We start from the raw sequence: 25,316 nt of genomic DNA on the forward strand, positions 1-25,316 counted from the left end.
TTGTTTTTAAATTAAAAATTAAATATATATAAAAAGTGAGATAAATGTATGTTGAAATAATTCAAATATGTCTAGATAAATATAAAAAAAATTGTTGTCCTCTAACCTTGACGTTGATCCTTGAAAATTGTTAAAGTTGTACACAATTGTGAGTGCAGAGAGCTTTCCATATATCTATGCAACGTGCCAGACTGCCTGGAGTCATAAACATATTTTTCCAATTATTTTTTTTTTTCTCTCTGTCTCATGTGACACACAAATTACTTGATTATTTTCGGAACAATAATCAATTAACTATTTTATAAATTATCAATTAATCATATTCTAAATTTAGTAGAATTTTTTTTTGAATATTAAAGCTTTTATTTAATTTTATTTAATAATATTTCCCAGCAATTTTTGAATTTTGAATATTTAAATATTTAAAATTATATTTTTAAATTTAAATATTAAAATATATAAACCTCTTGTTTGTCAGATAGTTTTAAAATTAATTTGAAAAATTAAAAAAGTTAAATTATATATGAAAAATAAATTTTAAAAAGTTTTTTTTTTTCATAAAAAAAAAAGACTTAAAAGTTTTGACGTGTTTTTTTTTTACGTTATATTTCAATTTTATTTTTTTTTTGACATTAGTATTTTAGTTTACTTGATAGAACATGAAGCTTTTGAGGATTATCCTGACACCTCACTTTGATTTTCAACGAGTACATCATCCAGCAAAAAAAAAAAAAAAATAAAACGAAAAAATGTATATGTTTCGCCGAGGTTCATCTTCAGCAACGATCGATTCGAATTGGAGCATGAAGAAAAGTCGTACAGTAAAACTAGCAACATGACACTCTTCTTCAATCAAGTGTATACATCCACTTTATCATCACCACTAAATACACTTAATCCTTTTATAATAATTTATTACTGCATTTTATCAATCTTAAGTCATAAATTTAACTATCTACTTATTTTATTTTCTCTTTTTTCTTTCTCATTTTCATTCATAATTTTTTTTCTTTCTTTTATCATATTTAAATTACATTATATAATTTTATTTTTCTTATCAAGATTGAATATATAGATCAATTAATTTCGTATATCAAAATGAGTTATAAAATTTAATTCGAAAAAATAAGAAAAAGCTAAAGAAAATTAAATTAAAATTATTTCCTAGAAAAGTTATAAATTGTGAAATAAAATATCAAATGCAATAGATATCATTTTTTTTTTTTTTTTTTTTTTTTCCATTAGTTACAGGAATTTTGTTTAATTTTTTATATATAGATAATATAAATGATTTTTTTTATTTTTATTTTTAAATTGAAAAAAATAATAATAAAAAAAAAAAAAAAAACTCGTGGAATTTAAATGGAAATGGATTATGTATTAAATTTTGAATTTTAATGAATAATTAAATTCGTTTGCAAGTTGGTAAATTAACATCGAAAAATACATTTAGTTCAATTAATGATGCAAGAATAAGAAAAACAGCATACATGCATAAACATGCACGTCCAACTCTTTGATCAAGTTGAAATTTATTTGATGCAAATGCAACATAAAGTAGCATCAATGTTGATAATAATGATATTGCACTGTATTCAAGACCAGCTGAATTTATACTTATATAATGACGTCCAGGTTGAGTTGGTGAAAATGATGATTTAATAAGCCATGGTAAACCAAGACATAAAAGTATGTCAAATGTATTTGAACCAATTGAATTACTTATTCCCATCGATCCATGACCTGTAACAATAAATATTTAATTTCAATTATGATACAAATAAATAATTTTTCATTTCTTTACTTTATTTTATAACAATCAATAAAAAATATTTAAAAAAAAAATTGTTTTAATATTGTTTACCTCAAAATCTCTTCTTTTTTTTTCGTTAAAAATATTTTTTATTTATTTTTTAATCAAGATTTCTATGTTGTAGTTTAAATTATTTTATTTTTTTTTACCTTGTTTAGCAACAATAACACTTGACACTGCTTCTGGAACACTAGTACCAGCAGCTAAAAATGTTATTCCCATAACTGAATCTGGTATCTTTAATGTATCACCTGAAATAAAATTAACAGTAGAAAAATTTTCCAATCATGATAATGATAAGATTAAACATTAAAAAAAAAATATAATCTTAGTAAATATAATAAATATCTACAACTATATTATTGACAATTAAAAATATATAAAAAATAAAAAAACTTTGATAATAATTTACCAATAATTGTTATCATCCATGCAACAACATAACTTAACGATCCAATCCAAACAATACACATTAAAAATGTTACTGGAAACCATTTTTTATATCTTGGTTTTTCACAATCAGGTATTGTACACATAAATATCAAATGTATTGGCCATGTCAAGATCCATGCTGTTTTTCTAATCCATCCACCACGTGCTGGCCAAACTGTCAGCTTATATTTGTACTCTTTAAATAAAACAAATCTTAATTATTTTTTTTTTCTACTCTCCTAATTGTATAAATGATTTATGTATTTTTTTTTAATTTACCAGAATGATTGTCTTCTTGATTTTTTGTACCACCATTTTGCAATGATATATCAACTGCTGAAATTTGTTCAACACGTTCACCAGATGATTGTAATTTATCTGATCTTGATAAGTGAATTTCAACTGCATCTCCTATTTAAAAAATTTATTTATTAATAATTCTTTACAATCTAAAAAAGACAATTATTGTTAGTTTTTTATTTAATTTTTTTTGTTGGATATTTTTTAGCTTGGTGTATGATACTTGAATTATTTAATAGATATGTATAAATATAGTTCAAAGTAAACCAATACTGGAGGCTTTAATCGATAAAATTCATTGTGACCTGGTCAAGTGATCAAGCTTAAATAATTATAGAAAAATTTTTGTACAATTTAATTTAACTCTTCATTTATTAATTTATTTGTTCGTGGATTAATTTTTTATATTTATTAATTAATTTACTAATTTTAATTATTATTTTTACCTGGACCATTATGAACATCATCAGATGATGTTTTCCTTCTCCAGCTATATCGCGCACAGCGTTGAAATGATTTATCCCAGTACATAACAGCAATATAGACAATATACAGAAGAACCAGGGTAAGTGCTTCATACCATTCAACTCTCTCATCATGAATAATACAAATTAATATTGCAACTGTTACACCATAAGCCAGGCAATCTCTGGTAACTGGCCACCAGTCCAATGGAACCAACTGCAACGCATAAATAATATTGTTATTTAACAATTAAAAATTAAATATAAAAAATAATTTATTTCAAATTAAACTTCACATTTTTTAATAAAAATAAATAGAAAAAAAAATAAAAATTTATAGAATTCTCTTGAGACTTTTTAATAATTTAATATAATAAAAAATTTCAAGAGACTCTTAAAACTTTATTATTTATTTTTTATATTTTCTTTTTATTTTTTTTTCCTAAAAAACAAAGAAAATAATAATTAATATATGTTAAAATACATAGTTGAGTATAAAATTACATGAGTGAAAAAAAAATAAAGGTAAAATTTTCAAGTTTAAGGTATAAAATAAATTTTTTTAAAAAATCCACCCTATTTTACAAGTATCATTATCAAACACTTGTTAGTACATAGTATATGAAAATATATAAAAGTTGATAAACAAAGGTAAATAGAAAATGACGTGATAAGTATCAACCACAAAAGTATGAAAAGCTAAATGTGAATGAGAGACAAGAGTATAATCCTTGATAAATACTTCCGGGTGGTAAATCTACCCCTTTTACCTTATATCCTTCAAAACTATAGTATACACCCTGTTTGAGGTTTTGTCTTTCAACATCAAAGACAAATATATATACGTTGACGAAATGTATAGCACTGTCTTGATGATACTTGTATTGATTTTTGGGAAATCAGTCTAAAGAATTCACTTAAAATTTTCATTTGGTTATCAAATTAATTTATAATTACTTGATGAATTTATTTATTTGATTTTTTTTGTGTTATGTACTTGCGATAGTAATGACGTGCTTTAGCAGTTTTTCTATCGTATAATTTTTCTTTGAAGTTTTTTTGAGGAAATAATTTTTAAATAATTAATTACCATTCCAGCTCCAATACCACAACAAGCAGGCACAGCAAGTATATTAAATACAGCTGAACCAACAATTGTACCAACACCAATATCACCCTCAGTTATAAATGTGCCAATTGCATTGACAAATAATTCAGGTGCTGATGTTGCAGCAGCCATAAATGTTGCACCAGCAACATCTTTTGACATTGACAATGCTTTAAAATAAAAATACATTTATTATTAATTAAATTAATTATTAAATTTAAATTTAATATTTTTTTTTAAACATACCATGACATATTTTTTCTACAGCAGGTACAAAAAATTTGTCACAAACAACAGCTAAAGCAATAAATAAATAGAGTGATATAATAATGTGTATTACGACAGCACCAGCTTGACGTTGTTTTTCATCAAACAGGTCAGGTGGAAAGTCCTCGATTGCCGGTGGTGTGCAATTAACCCCTGTAAATTAAATAATAAATAAAAAAAATATATAAGAAATATTATTAATAGAATATAATAAATGATACTTAAAAAAAAAAAAAATACCACTTAAATTAATGTGATTATAAATATTTTAAGTAATTTATTATAAATTTTTTTTGGATTTTTTTAACATCAATAATCAATATTCAGTTGATTAATCAAATTGGGAAGTTTATTAACTTTTTTCATTATTATTTTAAATACAATTTGACAAATTTGGGTCAATTGATTAGTTGATATTAGCATTAAATCATTAGTCAAATTTATCATTGTTATTATTTTCAGTTTAAAATTGTTATTCAATATTGGCTGCGGATGTTCCACTCCTACAAACGGAAACTCAAAGTGTGTATTTTAAATTTTTATGTAATGATTTAAATGACATTTTGCAAATGCATGGTGTTTGATAAATAAAAATTAATAATTAAAAAGTAAACAAGTATATTAAATTTTAATTAGAAATAATATTTTAATTTTTCAATAAATTATTTATAAATATTAATTATCAATTTTATATTATTTTTAAATATTTATTTATTATTAAAACCATTAAATATAATCGGATATAAACCAAAAGCTTCAAGTAGGAAACAAGTCATTAGTGTCTTGTCGATTACTTCAATTTCTTGAAGCTTTAACGTTCGCATTATTTAATTAAATAAGCACGCGATATAAAAGATGAAAATAAAAAAAAAAAAAAAAACAAATCAAAAGAAACAACTTGACACATTTTATTTTAATTAATAAAAAAAAAATAAAATAATAATTTATATAGAAATAATAATTTGAAAATGATAAAGAAAAAGAAAAATTGTCTAAAAAAAAAAAAGAAGCTTTATTAATATAAATTATTATAATTAATAAAAATAAAAATAATTTTTTTTTAAATTCAATTTTAAGTACATTATTTAATGGTTAATGGGTTGACGCATTGCCTAGATGGTGTACCCAAAGCATGTACGAATAATTCATTTCCTTCATTCTTTTCTTTTACTAAAGAAAAAAAAATAAATAAAAATGATAACATACTAGATATCAAATGAAACGAGGAGATTTATAGTCAAAGTATTTTTTTTTTTCCTCGTGTTTAAAAAATTATAATCTAAATTTTCATCTTGAATTTTCTGTTGACCCTTCAAAATAAAAAAAAAAAAAAAATCTATATTGTATATATTTTAAGCTCAAGCTTTTTAGGCTTTTATATATTACGTTTATTTATTTGATTATTATTTTTTTAGTTGTCATTGTCGAGATTATAAGAGTGGTAGTTGTGAATTAAGGTGGTGTACAAGTGTTAGGATTATACCTATGTTGAAGATGTAGTGATGTGACTTCCTACAGATTAACCAGACGACAAGAACTTTAAATTGATCTCATTCAAACTGTACGAGTAAATGTCATTCATATCTAATGTACGTCGTATAAAATTAAATATTGCAATATTCAACAATATTCAACAATAAGACTGCTAAAGCAATGACATCAAAATATTCATCAATGACAATGTTTTTTTATTTTTTAAATACAATACAAAATTTAAAAAATGTATATAATTTTTATTATTCATAAAAATTTATATATTTAAAATAATAAATTTATAATAATTACGAAAATAATAAAAAATCATTTTTTATATTAATTTTACGTTGGGATTTTATATGACTTAATCATGAAGAATTTATTACGAGGACAAATTTGATTTTTTCTTTGACACGTCCGTCATTTTGAGTCAATTAATTGATATATAAATTTAAACCTTTTTTAAACTAAACCGCCACAAGTCACGGAAGAGATCGCGACATTGTACGTGATATATTATATTAACAATAAACATTTTACAATTAAATTTTATAAAAAAAAATTTTTTTCCATGTAACTTCCCTATGAAAATATAATTTATTATTTTTTTTTTCTTATCAAAATATGTCAAACTTTTTAATATATTAATAGTAATATTTAAATTCACATGATATAACAGAGTGATAAAATTTTTATCATAATATTATTTTGAATAATTTGAATATTATTTATACATTTAATATTTAATTTTTAAAAAACAAAATAAAAAATCACACATTGTAATTACACTTGAACACGTTTATATATCACTGTAATTTATCAATTTAATTAATTGGATTGTTTCAATCATCGCAACCCAAAAAAACATAAAATAATCGTCATCACGTTTGATGTCATAAATCATTCAACTATAATAGCTCAATTTTGCAACATGAAAAAATATATTTTTCAACATTTATTTAAATTAATAATAACAATAAAAATAAAAATAAAAAATGAAAATATTATTAAATGATAACTGATGGATCATTTGATTTTTTTTAATGATAAAAATAATTTATTCATTTTTAAATAATTTGACAAACCTCCTCCATGGTCAGATATATCCATGTTGTCAATATCGTTGTCACACACATACTACATTAAAATTTATTTTAAAGAACGACATAGTTTGTTGAATTGCATATGCCCCTCCCAATATAAATGGTACATCAGTTGACAAGTAAGTCAATTCAACATAGCTAATAAAAAAATAATAAAATCTTTATAATAATATTTTTTTCATGAATTTTATTTTATATTTATTTGTTATTTTAATTTTAACTCAGTGTAAATTTATGGGGTTGAGGGTGTAAGGGTACATTTGGGTTGATCAGGTTCAACTATTAATCAAATTCTGGACCATGATGATTACACCCAAGTGATTTAATCAAAAAGAAAGTTTGAAATACAACACTATCATTTTTTTTTTTTCTGATAAAATTGATATGATTTTTATGTGTATTTATCTATTTTTTTTTTCTTCTGAAAGTCAAGATGAGTATGATTATTATTATTTCTGTAACGTTGATTATATTTCATTTTAATTTGATAAAAAAAAATTATATAAATAAGCAATTGAGAGGGAAAAAAAAATGATTAAAAATGAAAAAAAAATTAATGAATTATTTAGTAATTGTTTAATATTATTTTAAATTGTTTTTTAGTAATGAAAAATCAAATTTTAAATAATAATGTTGTTATTATCATTGAGGATAATATATAATTATTTAACAATAAATTTCTGAATCATTTCTTCTTCCCTTGATGATAAAAATTGATCGGTTAAATTGATTTCTCAAATGAGCTGGTTATATATATGTTTGTTGATAATGCATTAAATTCAACTTAATGATAAGATAATTTTTTTTATCCATCCCAAACAATAGCACGTACACTTTATTTTATTATATTTTTAATTACGTTTTATAAACGTACCTCGTAAATTTTCCACCGGTCTTTCAAGGAAAAATCCCATCTTTAACTTGAATAAACCCAAAACTATTATTATTATTCAAATTATAATTTAAATATTGAGTATTAATTCCATTTGTCACTTAAAAACAATGAAAAAAAAATTAAATTACAATGATATGAATGAAAAAAAAAAAATATATATAAACTTTATTTATTTTATTTATTTCAATTTAACACTTATTTTCTTTGGGTCACTCGGTTATGCAGTGCAATTCAACGAGTTTGTTAACAATGAAAATAAAAATTCTAGTGAATGAAATAATAGACCAAAATGATCTCTGTCATTGGTGGAGGCGTTGACCGTACAGTTTATATTTTATGAAAAAAAAAAAAAAAATCATATCAAAATTCAACCTTGTAAAGAAAAACGAAATTAAATTTATATTAAATCAATTTATTTTAACAATAATAAAAAAATGATTAATTATTTATATTTTTTTTTATATTTAATTCGGGTGCATTAATTGTAAATGCATTGGCATCGTTCCATCTTCACGAATAAAAAAAATAATTTTTTTTTTTTAAAATAATTATCATTAATTAATTAATTTATTATAATTTTAAATAATCAACAAAATAATATCTTAATCAATAAATAATATAAAATATGATTAATAATTTACTGGCGCCGTTGTAATTGTTGTTATTATTAAAAATACAAAAGTGAGTTGCAACGAGTTTGAAGGGATAGTTTAGTCGTATTCATATCTTATCAATATGAGAGATAAAAATTGATTATTTAGTGGTATTATTGGATAGCTACATCTTTCACCTTATATCAGTGACCAACAAGCCATCAAACTCTCAACTTGTTTTTTTCATTTTTCATATATATTTTCATTGATTTTATTCAATTTTTTTTTTCTCAATTTTATTTTTTATAATTATTTAAAAAAACGAAATTATTTGACAAGTTTTAAAATGGCTAAAAGACACAAACACATGATTGGATTACGTATATTTCTCGTTATTGCAATACCAACAATGTATTTTATTTGCATAACAATTGCCAGTTTGTTTAGTAATATTCCAAATGAAAAAATTCAACAGAATAATTTTGGTAAGATAATGAATTAATTAATTTTTAAAAACAATATTTATCATATTTTTCTCTTGATTATATTTATTAATTATTATTATTTATCGATGACATGTGTCATTGAAAGTCCAGTAGTCTTTTGCGTCATATTATTTTTCATATCTTGATTTTTATTAAGTACCTGATCATGAGATGTACATTTTATTTACTGATTATTAAAAAAAAAAATACTTTATTTATCTATCAGTATTTATTGTTTATTAATTTTTAAATTTTACAGGAAGAAAATTAATGCAAATTGATAGTGTGGAGGTAAATCAAAGTAAAAATTGTACACAACCATCAATTCAAGAATTTCCTGGTGATGGATTAACACCAGATGAAAGACGTTCTGGTTATATAATATTTCATATTATTATTGCAATGTATTTATTTTTATTACTTGCAATAATATGTGATGATTTTTTTGTTCCATCAATACAAAAAATATGTGAAAGTATGTATTTTATAAATAATTGTAAATTAATTATTAATATAAAATTTAATTCAATTTAGAATTGGACATGACAAAGGACGTTGCTGGTGCAACATTTATGGCTGCAGCTACATCAAGTCCAGAATTATTTATCAATGTCGTTGGTACATTTATAACTGAAGGTGATTTAGGAGTTGGTACAATTGTTGGTTCAGCTGTATTTAACATTCTTGCTGTACCAGCATGCTGTGGATTATTTGCAACCCAGGTTAAATTATCACCTTATTATTTAATTATAAATTCATAATATTTTACTTTACTAATTACATTTTATTTGTTGCAATTTTTTAGTGTTTAGAACTTGATTGGTGGCCAATAACAAGAGATTCAATTGCATATGCTGTTACTGTTTTTCTACTAATCATAACACTACGTGATGGTAGAATTGAATGGTGGGAAGCATTAATTCTCGTTATTTTTTATATTCTATACATTGCTGGTAAATAATTTATTTATTTAAATATTATTAATTAAATGCATTAATTTAATTTAATTTTGTTAATTTAGCAATGTTTTTTAATAAACGTATCAGCAGAAAAATGGGTACACTTGTAAAAAGAAGAAGAGAATATAAAAATCTTGATCTTGAAAAACCTCTTTTACCAAATTGTAAGTTAAAATAAAAATTATTTAATTTATCAATTATTAATTAAAATTTATTCGGTGAATTTAGTTGTAAATGGAGGCAAATTAACAGACAGCCTTGAGATAAGTGATGATGAATCATTGGATATTGTCAACATGATATCAATGCCAGAAACATTTTGGGAAAAAGTATGGTGGATTTTAACATGGCCAATTAATTTAGTACTACTTGTTACAATACCAGATTGTCGTAGAGATTCTCTAAAAACTTGGTATCCAGTTACATTTATTATGTGCATTGTTTGGATTGCCTCAATGTCTTATATCGTTGCCTGGGACATAACAATTATTGGTAAATAATTTATCCACAAAAACAATTTATAGATTAAAAATCAATTTCAACGTTTGATTTATTTTTTTCGTCTCTTCTAGGTGATACATTTAAAATTCCTGATTCTGTCATGGGTTTGACATTTTTAGCAGCTGGTATGAGTGTTCCAGAAGCTGTGTCAAGTGTTATTGTAACAAATCAAGGTAAAAAAATTGATTAATTAAATTAACTGTGTTGTTAATAATTTAATTTTGTTATTTTATTTTAAATAGGTCATGGAACAATGGGAATAAGTAATTCAATTGGTTCAAATGTATTTGATGTATTACTTTGTCTTGGTTTACCATGGTTTATAAAATCAGTTTTTTTACCAAAAATACCCGGTACAAGTTATGTACAAATAAATTCTGAGGGTCTTATTTACAGTTCAATATCACTATTTTCAACATTACTATTATTATATACAGCATTTGTTGTCAACAAATTTAGATTAGATAAAAAAGTTGGTATAACATGTCTCATAATGTATGCAATGTTTTTAGTGATAGCATCACTAACTGAACTAAATGTATTTTTCCCTGTTAATTTACCTACATGTGTTCACTGACGATTGCTTGCGGCTCATAAAGCCGCATTTAGTAATTAGACATTATTTCGATTTTATTCTTTTTAAAAATACTACGAGATTATTATTATTCTTTATCATTTTTAATGTACAAATATTCATGTTTTATGTTTGTTCTTGTGAATACATATATTTTTATTATCTAAGAGTCTAGGAGTTCCTGTGATTTTAAGATTTTAAATTATTATTTTTTTTTTTTTCAATTTTAATTTATAATCATTTCTACGTTAGAAATAATTCATTTCGACGGTTGATAAGGAAGATAAATAATGATAATATATCGAGTTTTATTAAGCCACTCAATTGATAAAAATAATGGTGTAAAAAAAAATTTTAAATAAGTTATATAATTGTATAAATTTAAAATGAAAAAATAAAATTATTTTAAAATTATTTAGTTATTTTTTTTTGAGCTTTAAAAGCTTTAATTTTCAATCTGAAATTAATGATATTATGTGCTCTATTTAAAAACGAATTGAATGATATTTAAAAAATTTAAAAAATAGCAAAAAAAAAAAATGATAATTTATTGTTTTTAAAAATAGTATAAAAATATATTAATTAATAATTCATTTTATTTTTTTTTTCTGGATAATATAAATGTATTATTAAGTAGTAGATAAAAAATATATATAAATTTTTTTATTGAGAATTATAACGGTAAAATGAGTGGGTTAATGGTAGACATGGTGAAGCTCGATCAACACTTACTTCGGGCTCGTGCTCTATCAAAATCTATTTTTCTCAATTTATATATTTTTTCATTTATTTATTTATACTTGATATTGTATTATTAACCCGGAAACAATTCAACATGTACATTAACTGTTTGTTACAAATATTATAATTTTTTATTTTCTATTTTCAATATTTATTATATATTATTTATTCATCTTGTATATTTATTCATCTTGGAAGCCTCAAATTGACCACAAATAATGACCACAGATAGGAAGCATCAAGAGTTACCGTAAATATATTTTATTTTTTATTTCTGCTAGTGCTATTTGATATTCATCAGATGAAAAATAAAAAACCTGAGTATCATTTTTATGTTAAAGTAATGTATTTGAATAAAAAAATATATATTATTAATTTGTTTTTGAATACTCTTTATGTTTTTCTAGTCATTTGAAAATTTTTCTGAGCAATTAAAATTATATTAAATCATATATTGATCTAGAATAAATTTTCATATACATTTATTACTATTATTTATGAATTTTTTATTTATTTAAATAAAATAAAATCATGAGTTTGCATGTTTAACTATCCGCTCGAATTGTGCTCGGTATGTATTCACACTCTTTTGTATGATAAATAATGTACTTTTATTTTTCAGTGTCGAATCCAGACAACCATGTCGACCGAATATGAATTGTTAAGATTTTACATTTCAAACTGAAAATTTTTTAATAAATTTTTTACTAGAAATATTCTTGTGTCTGTTTTTTTTTTTTTTTTTCGTTTTTGTTAATTAAATATTATATGCATTTATTTAAAATATTAAGGCGCCCCCTGACGATTATTCCCTCACCATTATAAACTTTTAAACTTTCATATTCAACAGTGAATTCAACATGAAGTTGAAATTGAACATGGCGAGGTCTTCGCCAGGGGCACACTCCGTGATCGGCTGGTGAAGGGAACGGAGCACCTTTATAAATTACATTATAAAAAATTATAAAAAAATTCATAAACAAACACTCAACAAAGTTACAATTATTTATACAAAAATTATTAAAAAATGTGATCAATTTTTTGTTGTGAATGAATTTTTTTTTTTTTTTTTTCTATTTTTCCATAAACAGTTAAAATTTATATAAAAATATTAAAAAAATATGGAAATACTCAAGTGGATTCAATGACCTTATTTAATAATATTATTTTATATTTATTTAATTTTTTTATTACAAGTGGTTCGAAGGAATAGAAAGGTCTTTGCGTTGCCTAAAACAAAAACAATAAAAATAAATATAATAATAGTTTTATTCTAAATATCAAGGTCGTGATAAAATTAAAAAAAAAATTGGTGATTTAAATGCTTTATAATTCGTGTTGTTTAAAAACAAAAAATTTTATTAATGCAACAGTTGGAATAACAAAAAAAAATTATTATAAAAGCCAAAGATTGGACAAGTGAAAGTTGATTTTTCATACTTCATGTGTTATCTAGTTTTTTTTTTATTTAATTCATATGAATCTATTTATAAAATCAAATATCAAAGGTTAATTTAATCCAGCTTATCAGTGTTATAAAGACTATATAAATCATTAAAAAAAAAAATTAAATAATTAATAAATTGTGTTATTTAAATTTGTGATATTTTAATGTGAAAAAAAAAAATTAAAATAAATGCAAGAATTGATAAAATGATTTTTTTTACCCTTGGGATTTTAATGCCCCTTTTTGGGGTCCTGCCAGTTTCAACTCAAGGTTTGTTAATTTTTTTTTTAATTAATTACCTTAATGTAATTTAATAAATTAATAATTATTTTGTCATAATTTCCCAATGTTGAAAAAAAAAAAAATTGTATTTCTGTCGGCTTGAAATAAATGTAAAAGGTAATGATGCAAACTGGAATAAGTAAAAATGATCTTATTGTATTCACGCTTGAAAAAATAGCAATTTCAAATCCTCCAATTTTTTTTATTACACACGATTATCAACGGTTTATTATTCTTCAGTTTTGCAAAGGTCTGATCATTCTTCAAAGAAAATTATTTTTACATTTTTTTCGAATGATAATATATTTATTATTATTATTTAAAAATGACTTTTTTTTTTTGCTCGGGTTAACGCCTACAAGATCGTTGTCCTCGATGATGGTTCCAGGTCTCTACCGAGGTCGACTGGTTTTTCTTGTAAATATATTAAATAAATAAATTTAAAAAGAAAAAAAAAAACCACATCCGAAAAAGTATTTTAAATATTTATAAAAATTCTTCAAACGAAAATTAAAAATTAAAATTAAGGATAGAAATAAACCGTTATAGTAAAGAAAGAAAATGTGAGTTGTTTTTTTTTATTTATTTATATTATTTTCAAATTTAAAAATGTTTGGGGTACCAAAAACGGAAATGGTCCACCTGCTACTTTGAAAGTTGATATTGATCAATTGCGTTTGACCCCTTTCACGTGGTGTTTCAATTCTACGTAATAAATACATCGACATCCGGATGATTGTAAAACTCATTATCCGGTTATTTTTTTTTTTTTCAAATAAATATATATTTTTTTTTACTTTTAAATAATATACAATAGAATAAAAATATATGAAAGATATTGTTTTACAATTAAAGATGGTAAAGTGGTTTAAATTTATTTTTCTTACACATTATATTTATCGTGTGAAAATTAACAGGAAAGCATAAAGTTTATAATAAAAAAAATATAAAGAATATATTTTATTTTAAAAGCCATTTTCACCTGACAGTATTTTACCTTTTTTTTTTAATTTTAACTATATATTTTTCATCAATTTATTATTCATACACAACTTGTATACATGTTAAATTATTATCATTATTATTAACCTTTAAAAAAACTTGATAATTACATGCTTTGGTTAACTAGAATAAAGAGAAATTTTAGAATTAAATTTGTGAGTATTTAATAAAAACAAAAAAAATATTAATATAGCTTTTTTTGTATAAAAACAAAACAGAATAAATTAATTGCGGTATTTTTTTGTTTTTTATTTGGTAATATTTTTTTTTGTTTAAATATAAAAATGTTATGAAAGTTTATTAGCATGATCGATCAATTGCATCCGGACTTAACTGATCTCAATTTATTCTTGGCTCATCAAGTAACCAATTAAATTTCTCTCTGATCTATTTCCTATTTTTTCGAAAAATATTATCGCCTCAAGCATATGTTCATGATACTCGTTAATGTTTAATGAGAAGAAATAAATTTTAGATATTAATTAACATATAGCTAATGAATGTTTATTTAAAATATAATTAAATTTATATATTTTAGATTAATTTTATAGAATTTATTTGTATATTTTTTTTCTATTATTAAGCTCATTAAATTTTGTTGGGCGTTGTTAAACACGATTTAACACTTTTCATTCAGCAAAATTGAGTATTTTGTGTGGGATAGATGTAACATTTAAACTTTCCATGTTGTTAACATCAAGTGTATGTTTTTTTTTTTTTTACAACATATTTTTAATATTGATTAATAGTTTGTAAAATAAATAGACTGTGGGTGGAGTCGATACACTTGAATAATATAAACAAACTAATTTTAAATAAAATGTATTTAGACAAAAAAAACACAAATTTTCACATGAGAGTTAAACTAACTTGTTAATTGATATCCCCTAATATTATATCATATTAAATTCTATATAAACAAATGAAATATAAATTCAACAAAATAAATATTTAATAATAATTATTATTTGCTTATTTATTTATTGAATTACAGTCGTGAGTCTTCAGCAAACCACTGTTAAATTACTGCACTCTGCATTTTGTCCACAGTTGTATAAATTTACTTCATGGTAATTTAATTTATTTTTTTATTCTTAAGACTCTCTTTATTTTTTTTTTTACCTAGTTGATGGTTTTTTTTTTTTATTTATTTTTTTGTCATCAGAAAGTCAAACAGTATGTGTTTATAAACTACTGTCTACTTTCACCCACCCAACAATTGTAAATGTTCATATTTGCTCTCAATAATATTTTTACATAATTTTTAAAATACATGTAATTTAAATTTATCATTATTACAAGATAAAAAAAAATTTAAATGATAAATAAAAAATATAAATAAACAAATAATTAAACAAGTTTAGAAATCAAGACTTTTAATAAAGAAAAATTTTTTTTACCTTTTTTTTTTTTCATTTTCATTTGGTTATTTAAATAAGAAATAAGAAAAATTTTTCCAACAAATTATCCCGTTTCTTTTGATGAATTATTATTCTTTTAATAACGTGGCAAAAATTCCGTTGGTTTCATAACAATATTTCTCGTGTGGTGCGATAGATTATACCAGACACTTTGTTTCTTTCGTAATCATCATCGAGAGTCCATGCTTTTTTATTCTTGTTCCACAGAAAATTAAAAAATACAAAATATATATATAATCAAGAGATAGGGTAGTGCATATTTTTGCAAACCACTAGACAATAGCTATATTGAGAAATTCAGTATACTATAACATACTGCGTGATGAGGAAAATAATTGTACAATATTAATATTTGTAAAAAAATTAATTAAATAAATTTTTTTTTTCAAAGATTATCTTATTTTTAATATAAACAATTATAATAATTTTATAGAAATTTTTTTTTTATATATATTATTAATTAATTAAAAACACGCATTTAAAATTTTTTTTTTATTTTTTGATTAAATGATACAGAATTTTACTTTCGTGTTAAAAAAAAAAAAAATTAAATAGTTTATTATTTAATTTATTTATGCTTCATTGATTTAAATTTTTATTAATTTAAGAGGGTTTATAGTGGCAACAAGTTAATAAGGGTAAATCATTAATAATATTTTAGTGTAATGTTTTTTTTTTTAAAACATGTTTATGTTTGTTAAATTGTTGTACGTGTTAAAAAAAATAAAACTACGTTATACGACATTTTTTTGAAATATTTAACCGGTATTAAAAGTTATCCATGACCACGTATTCCCAGACACGACATACGTATTCATGTTTACCGTTATTTTGGCGTTCATGTGAGGTTTTGTAACCGAGTGACCCAGACCTCTCAACTGTTCAACCATCACTAAATATCATTAAAATTCAATCAATTTATTTCCTTATCAACAAATCAATATAATAAATTATATCAAACATAACATTGCCTGATAGAAAAAAAATTAAACTATTATATTTATTCATTTATCAAATGATTATTAAAATTAAATATTTTTTTTTTAAATACTCATTTTAGCTCTGGGAATTTTTTAAATTATAATTATAAATATGAGAATTCAGGAGGCTCTAGAAAAAAATTAGATTACAATTAATTGAATGAAAAATTTCACATTTTTTTAAGGTAGAAAATTAAAAAAATTATATACTTTTTCTTTTGTATATTCGTCTCGCATCTTATATGTATATTTTTTTTTTTTGTTAATTATTTCTTTGTGATGATTAAAGGCTTGAAATAATGAAGATGGAAATTTGGAACACAAACGTGCCGCACGTGTGACCTATTCTTGTAATTTTATAATTTTTAGTTGATTTTTTTTGTAAAAATATTTTGGGTATATGTAAATTATAATTGTAAAATTTCCATTAAAATATAAATAATTAAAAAATATTTTTTATACAAATTATTCTAGATTATTTTTTTATTTTTATAATAAATTTAAATGTTATATTTTCTAGTTTTTATTTATAGATTATTTTCTCATTGAGAAACCGGAATTGATATAATTATTTGAATAATATATATCAAGATTATTTGATATACATATTTACAGTTAATCGAGTTTTCAAATATGTAAATCAATTTATGATAATCCGATAATTGCATCTATGCATTGTGACCTCAAAAAAAATTAACATTAAAAATTACAATAAACACCTTGACAATTTATCATTTAAAAAAATAAATTTTATATTTTAAATATAAATAATTTTAACTTTTACACTAACAAATAAATAAATTCATCAAGAATAAAAAGAAGAAACTTTTTTTTTTTACTCAACGACCGCATTTTTTTATATCATAAATAAACATCATACAAACTTGGTCGATTTCCTGACTTTCCCTCAACAATATAAATATTATTTTTTTATAAAAAATATATATTCATAGAGTTAAATAAATAAATAAAATAAACTTGACAATTTTATTTATTTAAAACCAAACAATAAAAATAATTTTGCAATACGTAATTATCAATAATTATGTGAATTTTTTTTTTCAATTTAAAGACCCTTATTTAATTATTTTTTTGAAATAAAATATAAATTATTTCAAGGTTTAATATTTGTTAATAAAAATTATTCTTATCCTAAATTTTTTATTGCCCATAAATATATACAAATGTCAATGACCTTAATCCATTGTTTTGGCAGTTTAAATAATTTTTTTTTTCATTTTTTTTTTAGCATGGGTATGTTTATTGTCAGATGAGGTATAATTAAATTCAACCATTGCAAATAATAAAGTAAATAATAATAATTGTTGAATATAACTTGTGGCGAAAGGTTTGACATTGCATTAACGATGGAATTTCACGTAGGATTGTATCATAATATTTTATTTATAATTTTTATAGTTATTATTTTGTACTACAAAAAAATGGGAATGAAAAATAATCATAAAAAATATATTCTCATTTTAATTTTTACCTATAACAACAGCTGTGTCTGTGTGTATATTTTTTAACTTGAAAAATAATCAACTAAAAAATAAAAGATCTGTTATTTTACCTGGATTTTTTTTTTATTTATTTTATTCAAGTCAGACAAGACAGTGACACGACAAAACACTCTATACTTCTTGATAATTGTATCGTGTTTTCCGTAGTCGTGTCGCCAAATGATCAGGTCGACGAACGGTAGCTTTATTTATTTTTTTATTAATTTATATCTATTTTCTTCACCTGTTATTTAATTGCTTTTTTAAATGTTAAACATAATAGAAAATAATTATTTTCTTTATAGATATAATTTTCTAATTTTTATGTTTGTTTTTTTAGAAATTAAATGTGGCCATCCAGCAGTGCCAATGAACTCAAAAGTTTCATTGTCTGATAATTCATTGTCATCTGGTACACAAGCAAGCTATACATGTGATGCTGGTTATGAACTCTTTGGGTAAGTTGAATATAAATTTTGAATAAAAAAAATAGCGGATAATAGCGGATGAAACGAACGCATATTTTTCTTGTTTTTAATTTATTTATTCAACGACAAACGCAAAGCTAGAAAATTATGAAAATTATATATAAATATATATAAAACCCCCCAAATATTATCGACTATATGGATTTTCAACCGAAACGTTTGTTGTTGAATAAATAAATACGGTAGCAGTCACTAATAATGCAGCCGATTGCATTTTTTCCTATTTAACTGATAAGAATTAAATATTTTTTAAAACAATTTAAATTTTATTTATATTTATCTTAATTTTCTTTTCAAGTTGTTATTTTCATTTTATCTATTTTATGTAATTTTTTTTATTTCATTTTAACATATTTCTTTTGTAGTTGACAGAAGGCCATTCTATTTAACAAGTACTTGTACTGGCCTTGCTTATATCACTTAATACATACACACACTTTGCACATGCAATTACCAACAAATCAGTGGAGCATAAAATCAGTTCATTGAAATTGTCATTATTTTTATTTTTTGTCTTAATATATTTGATCGTTATTTAAAAAGTATTTAATATATTTTCTCTTACGTTTTTACTATTAATATCTATCGACACACCCCTTAACAAGCCAGCCATATTAAAATTATTATAATTAATTTATTATTATAACATAAATTAATATTCACGGTTGATGAACTCAATTTACCTTTAAAGTTTTTATAAAATTATTCATTTTTAAACATTCAATAGGTATGTAAAAAATTTATTAATATAAAAAAAATTTCATCAGCTCACTTTCACTGGGATATAATAGTTGATATTAAATTCATTGTCATTGAATTTAGTAAACCATAAAATAATAATTATTTTTTTTTATTATTTTAAATTTCATTTTTATATTTTTTTAATAAAAAGTCACGCAGTCAAAAAGAAAAATATATATATTAACATGGCTCTATACTTTTCCTTGAAATTTCTTTGTCTTAAATTTCTTTGTCACGACAATAATTAACAACAATAAATGAGAATATGAAAAAAGAAAAAATTACAACAGTTTACATGAACTTAAAGAATTCTATTCTCATTGATGCATTTTTTTTTTTTTTTTTCTAGCATATTGTTTTTAAAATAATTTTTAATTTAATAAGCTTATTTTTTTATTTTAAGACAATCTTCATTGACTTGTAACAGCCGAGGTAAATGGCAAGGTGAACTTCCATTCTGTGGTAAGTAAAAAAATTATTAACAGTTAATGTATTTAAATAATAAAAAAATATATATAATAAATTATAAAAACACAATAGGTACAAATGTGGCATTTCGAAAGCCAGCAAATCAATCAACAACAGTTAGAGGTGGTGATGCTGGTCATGGTAATGATGGTGATGTTAGTACAGAGCATGATGGTAAAAGATGTACAGAAACACAAAGTGAACCAAGTCCATGGTGGAGAGTTGATTTATTAAAATCATATTCAGTTAAAGTTGTTAGAGTTACAACAAGAGGTTGTTGTGGTCATCAGCCACTTCAAGATATTGAAATAAGAGTTGGTAATAGTAGTGCTGAGTTACAAAGAAATCCATTATGTGCCTGGTTTCCCGGAACAATTGGTAAATTAAATTAAATTTATAATAAGCATAACATTCTTAATATCAACATTGAAATTAATTAATTTATTAAATATTTTAGAAGAAGGAATAACTAAAACATTTGCATGTGCAAGAGCACTAGTTGGTCAATATGTTTTTCTTCAACTTGTTGGAGTTGAAGGAAGCTTGAGTCTTTGTGAAGTTGAAATTTTTGCAACTGACGGTATGTATAGAAATAAAAAGTTTGTGGTAAAGAAATGACCTAAATATTAAACATCATTGACCACATGTTACTTAATAAAAAATCTATTTTTAATTTACAGAATTTTCAATCGACAGATGTGCACATGCTGGTACATCAGCTGATGCTGATATTGCACCATTTAATTCAACGTGTTATGAATTTGTTGTTAAAAAAGGTGGATCATATCAAGATGCTAGAAATTATTGTAAATCACGTGGTGGTGATTTAGCACATGGTTTTAAAGGAATATCATCGACATTTATATTAAATAATTTAGAAAGAAGAAAGGATAAATTAAAAACTCAATTAGTATGGGTTGGTGCACAAAAAGAACCATCAATAACAGCAAGAACATGGAGATGGGTTGATGGTAAATTTTTTATTATTAAATAACAAGATTGATGAATAAATAATATATTCAAGAATAAAAGCTGGAGCAATTGTGAGAATGAGGTCAAGAAATAAAACATTATATAATATTTTAAATGCAAATAGTTCATCGAACTCTTTCAATCAACTTTCAATAGAACTAACGAATCATTACACAATTTTATAAACAAAAAAACAAACATATTCTTTATAGAATCATCTTACAAAAAAAAAACGTTTAAAAAATCATTTACTTTTTTTTATTTATATTATGAAATGAAAAAGCAATGACACAGAACGATTATTTTTATATATCAATTTAAAATGAGACGTGAAAGTAAAAGCTCATTGTAATGCAACGGAAGTTGCACCTTTGGTGCTCAAGTATCCATATAAAAAAAAAAATAAATATATAATAATAGAACAACTTGTGTCGTTTGTAAAATAGTCACGTTGGTCATCAATTTGACCGGACATAAACCAATTTCGAAATGTTGTTTTTGATTGTTATTATTTTGTAATAATGTTATTTATTTAAATTTACAGGTGAAGTTGTGTTGAAACCATCATGGGGAAAAGATCAGCCAAATAATTACAATGGTGAACAAAATTGTGTTGTACTGGATGGTGGAAGAAGCTGGTTGTGGAATGATGTTGGTTGTAATTTGGATTATTTACCATGGATATGTCAAAGCAGTAAGTTTATTTGATTGAAAAAAAATTATAATATACTGATTAATAATATTATTTACAGCTCCATCAATATGTGGAAGTCCTGATAAATTAGAAAACACAACAATTGTTGGTAATAAAAGAACACTTGGTTCAACAATTGATTACACTTGTCCAGATGGTTACATGCTTGTTGGTTTAAAATCACGTGTATGTGAAGAAAATGGTTTTTGGAGTGGTAAACCACCAACATGTAAATATGTTGATTGTGGTTATTTAAAAGAATTTGATAATGGAATAATTAGTCTTACTGATAAACGTACAACATATGGTGCTGTTGCTGAATATTCATGTAAAAATAATTACACATTAATTGGTGATGCACAAAGAAGATGTGGTGATGGTGGTATTTGGAGTGGACATCAACCACAATGTCTTTGTATGTTAAAAAAATACATAAAGCTTATATTTCTTATAAAAAGATTTATTTATATTATATATTTTTTTTTATTCAACAGTTGACTGGTGTCCAGATCCTCCAGAGATTATTGGTGGTGTTATTTCAATTGATGGAAAACGTGCTGGATCAACAGCAACTTATACTTGTCAAAGTGGTTTTATTCTCTTTGGTGATAATGTAAGTATAAAAAAAATAAAACTATTTTTTAAATGATTTATAAAATAAATTTTTATAAATTAATTTTTAGATATTAACATGTGAAATTGGTGGTGACTGGTCAGGCAAAGCACCACAATGTAAATTTATTGATTGTGGCTCACCAGCACAAATTGAAAATGGAAATGTTGAATTAATAAATGGAAGTACAACAATTGGTAGTATTATTAAATACACATGTCGTGATGATTATTGGCTTGTTGGTGAATCGAAACATGAATGTACAAGAGAAGGAAAGTGGAGTTCTCCAACACCATCATGTGAATGTAAGTTAAATAATAAAAATGAATAAACAAAAGATTTTATTATTAAAAAAAAATGTTTTATAGTGATTACATGTGAGGAACCAGAAGTACCAGCTGGAAGTTACGTTGTTGGATATGATTTAGATATTCACAGTTCAATTGAATATCATTGTGACGTGGGTTATTTATTGCATGGTGAAGCAAAACATACATGTGAAAAAAGTGGCGATTGGTCTGGTGAAGTACCTACATGTGAATGTAAGTAATAATAATAATAAAAAGACCTCCACGTTCCATTTAACATTTATAATAATGTCATAGACAAGAATGAAATATTGAGTGTGTTATGTTAATGGAGAAATTATTCATTTTTAATCTATTCAAATGTATGTGTATTTTATTTTGTTAAAGATATTAATTGTGGAAAGGTATTGCCAATTTTAAATGGTGCAATTGAGTATGTTAATGGTACAACACATCTAGGAAGTGAAATAACATATAGCTGTACTAAAAATTATCGTTTAAATGGTATAACAAGAAGATATTGTCTCGACAATCGTCAATGGAGTGATGCAACACCAAAATGTGAAGGTAAGCTAATTATTATTTATTGTATAATTTATATTTAATTAATATTTTATTTATTATTTAAAAGAAATACGTTGTACTGAGCCAATACTTGCTGAACATGGTATTTTATCAGTTACTGGAAATGATAGAATGTATGGAAGAACAATAATTAGAACTGGTACTGCTGAAAATTCAAATACTGGTGCAACATCATATAAAATTGGTGCACTTGTTAAGTACAGATGTGAAAGAGGATACAAAGTTATTGGTGAACCATTATCAACATGTGAAGATAATGGAAAATGGAGTGGTGAAGTACCACAATGTATTTGTAAGTTATAAATTTTATTTTTTCATATGAAATTTATATAAATATATTTTAAATGTTTTTTTATTTGTAGTTGTTGATTGTGGTAAACCAAATGAAACTGAACATGGTCATTTTACATTGACATCAAATGCAACATATTATGGTGCAGCAGCAATTTATGAATGTGATGGTAATTATGAAATTGATGGTTTTGCAAGACGTTTATGTCTTGAAAATGGTACATGGAGTAGTGATATACCAATATGTCGTGAAATAAGATGTAAAGATCCAGATAAAATAACACCATTAACAATACAAGTATCAACACATAGTGTTGGTGGTATTGCACATTATAATTGTCCACGTGGTTATTACATGGAAGGTAATGAAACAAGAGTATGTATGCAAAATGGTTCCTGGAGTGGATCTATGCCATTTTGTTATGGTAAGTTATTTGATTGATATAAATCTAGACGCATTATTTTTTTAAATGTTTGAATAATAATTATGACATAATAATTTATGGATATTACAGCACTTGATTGTAAACAACCGGAATCAATAGACAATGGAAGAGTTATCGTTGTGAATGGATCAACACTCTTTGGTGGAGCTGCTGAGTATCATTGTTTACCACAATTTGAAAGAGTCGGACCATTTTTAAGAAAATGTTTAGACACTGGTTCATGGAGTGGTGATGAACCAAGATGTGAATGTAAGTATATTCAATAATTAAATTTTACTAGACTACTTTTGTATGCTAATTATTAATTATTATTATTTCAGTAATTTCTAATGAAGTAGCAGAAGCACAAGGAGTTGGAACAAGTGTTGGAATTGGAGCTGGAATAATAATATTAATTTTAATAATTCTTGGACTTGTTTATCTTAGATTGTAAGTAATAAAAATAATTATTGATTTATTATTTTATTTTTAAAATAATCAGTGAGCTTTTAGATGGAGGAAAATTTATGTATTCTTGTTTTTTTTTTAGGAGAAAAGCAACACCAGTTAAAAATACAGAAAATGTACAAGCTGCAGAGAGAAAGGAAGATCAAAATGCAGCAGTTATGTCTTATGCAACACTTAATGATGGCACCACAAATACAAATAGAATGTATGAAAATGTTCCAGAAGATGGACTCTATGATAGTCCATACAGTGGAACCAACAGCACTTATGGGTAAATTAATTTGACACATTTAATTAGAAATGTATTTGTCAATTCATTTTAATTCAAATTTAAATCATTTATAGATATGGAACTGGAAGGAAAACATACAATCGATCAGGACACTATGAAGTTGAACCACCACCAAGAAATGGCATCACCATTAACGGTGTCTCTGTTCGATAAATTAAATTAATTTAATCAACAAAAAGAAGAAACAATATATAAATAATATATACATTTTTTTCAATCAATAAATTTTCATTATTTGTACATATTACATTTGATAAGATGCAGATAAATAATTATAATAATAATTTAAGCAGAAAATTTATAATTTAATATTTATTTTCTGCTAATTAATTTTGACATTTTATTGTCAAAATTTGTATGATTTTTGTATATACAAAAAAAAAAAAAAAAACTCCAGAAATTAATTTATCTGGATTCATTGTTTTTTTTTTTTTTCCTCCTTTGTTTTATATAGTTGATAATATTAATAGAAATTTATAAATTTATTTAGGTTTTTTTTTGTTTTATTTAGTTTTAGTCTATTTAATTAAGAAATAAAATTGATGTTTATCTTTATTTTTAAATATTGTTTATTTAATATTACTTCCAAATGTAGATTTATTTTTTCATTTGAGAAATATTTTATT

The 25,316-nt window shown here is 23.4% G+C and overlaps 3 protein-coding genes across 4 annotated transcripts; 2 read left to right on the forward strand and 1 right to left on the reverse strand.

Annotated features, from left to right (window-relative positions):
• Positions 1-589: 589 nt before the first annotated feature.
• On the reverse strand, positions 590-7,004 carry LOC122856820 (sodium/potassium/calcium exchanger 3). The gene is made up of 8 exons (XM_044158681.1): positions 6,946-7,004; positions 4,364-4,537; positions 4,100-4,287; positions 2,992-3,226; positions 2,525-2,656; positions 2,226-2,441; positions 1,963-2,064; positions 590-1,743 (listed from the first exon to the last, which is right to left on the reverse strand). The coding sequence occupies exons 1-8, from the start codon at positions 6,968-6,970 to the stop codon at positions 1,406-1,408; spliced, it is 1,410 nt and encodes a 469-aa protein (XP_044014616.1). The 5' UTR covers positions 6,971-7,004; the 3' UTR covers positions 590-1,405.
• A 1,065-nt stretch (positions 7,005-8,069) lies between these two features.
• Positions 8,070-11,137, forward strand: LOC122856805 (sodium/potassium/calcium exchanger 3-like). Its single transcript, XM_044158660.1, has 8 exons — positions 8,070-8,936; positions 9,196-9,411; positions 9,471-9,658; positions 9,742-9,889; positions 9,958-10,059; positions 10,124-10,387; positions 10,468-10,569; positions 10,639-11,137. Exons 1-8 carry the CDS (start codon positions 8,798-8,800, stop codon positions 10,971-10,973), a joined length of 1,494 nt encoding a protein of 497 aa, XP_044014595.1. The 5' UTR covers positions 8,070-8,797; the 3' UTR covers positions 10,974-11,137.
• A 1,649-nt stretch (positions 11,138-12,786) lies between these two features.
• Positions 12,787-25,242, forward strand: LOC122856752 (sushi, von Willebrand factor type A, EGF and pentraxin domain-containing protein 1). Of its 2 annotated transcripts, none has more exons than XM_044158558.1 (18): positions 12,787-13,428; positions 18,686-18,803; positions 19,978-20,036; positions 20,115-20,420; positions 20,500-20,622; positions 20,723-21,013; positions 21,559-21,708; positions 21,767-22,123; positions 22,203-22,321; positions 22,392-22,626; positions 22,690-22,863; positions 23,017-23,196; positions 23,261-23,506; positions 23,577-23,930; positions 24,021-24,200; positions 24,272-24,380; positions 24,481-24,669; positions 24,744-25,242. In XM_044158558.1, the coding sequence occupies exons 1-18, from the start codon at positions 13,365-13,367 to the stop codon at positions 24,841-24,843; spliced, it is 3,354 nt and encodes a 1,117-aa protein (XP_044014493.1). In that variant the 5' UTR covers positions 12,787-13,364; the 3' UTR covers positions 24,844-25,242. The 2 variants fall into 2 exon arrangements, with proteins under 2 accessions (XP_044014493.1, XP_044014494.1); XM_044158559.1 differs by lacking the exon at positions 12,787-13,428 and adding an exon at positions 18,454-18,544 and having other exon boundaries at positions 24,744-24,978.
• Positions 25,243-25,316: the final 74 nt, after the last annotated feature.

The sequence above is a fragment of the Aphidius gifuensis genome, linkage group LG5 (assembly GCF_014905175.1).
Source record: "Aphidius gifuensis isolate YNYX2018 linkage group LG5, ASM1490517v1, whole genome shotgun sequence".
Lineage (NCBI taxonomy): Eukaryota > Metazoa > Arthropoda > Insecta > Hymenoptera > Braconidae > Aphidius > Aphidius gifuensis.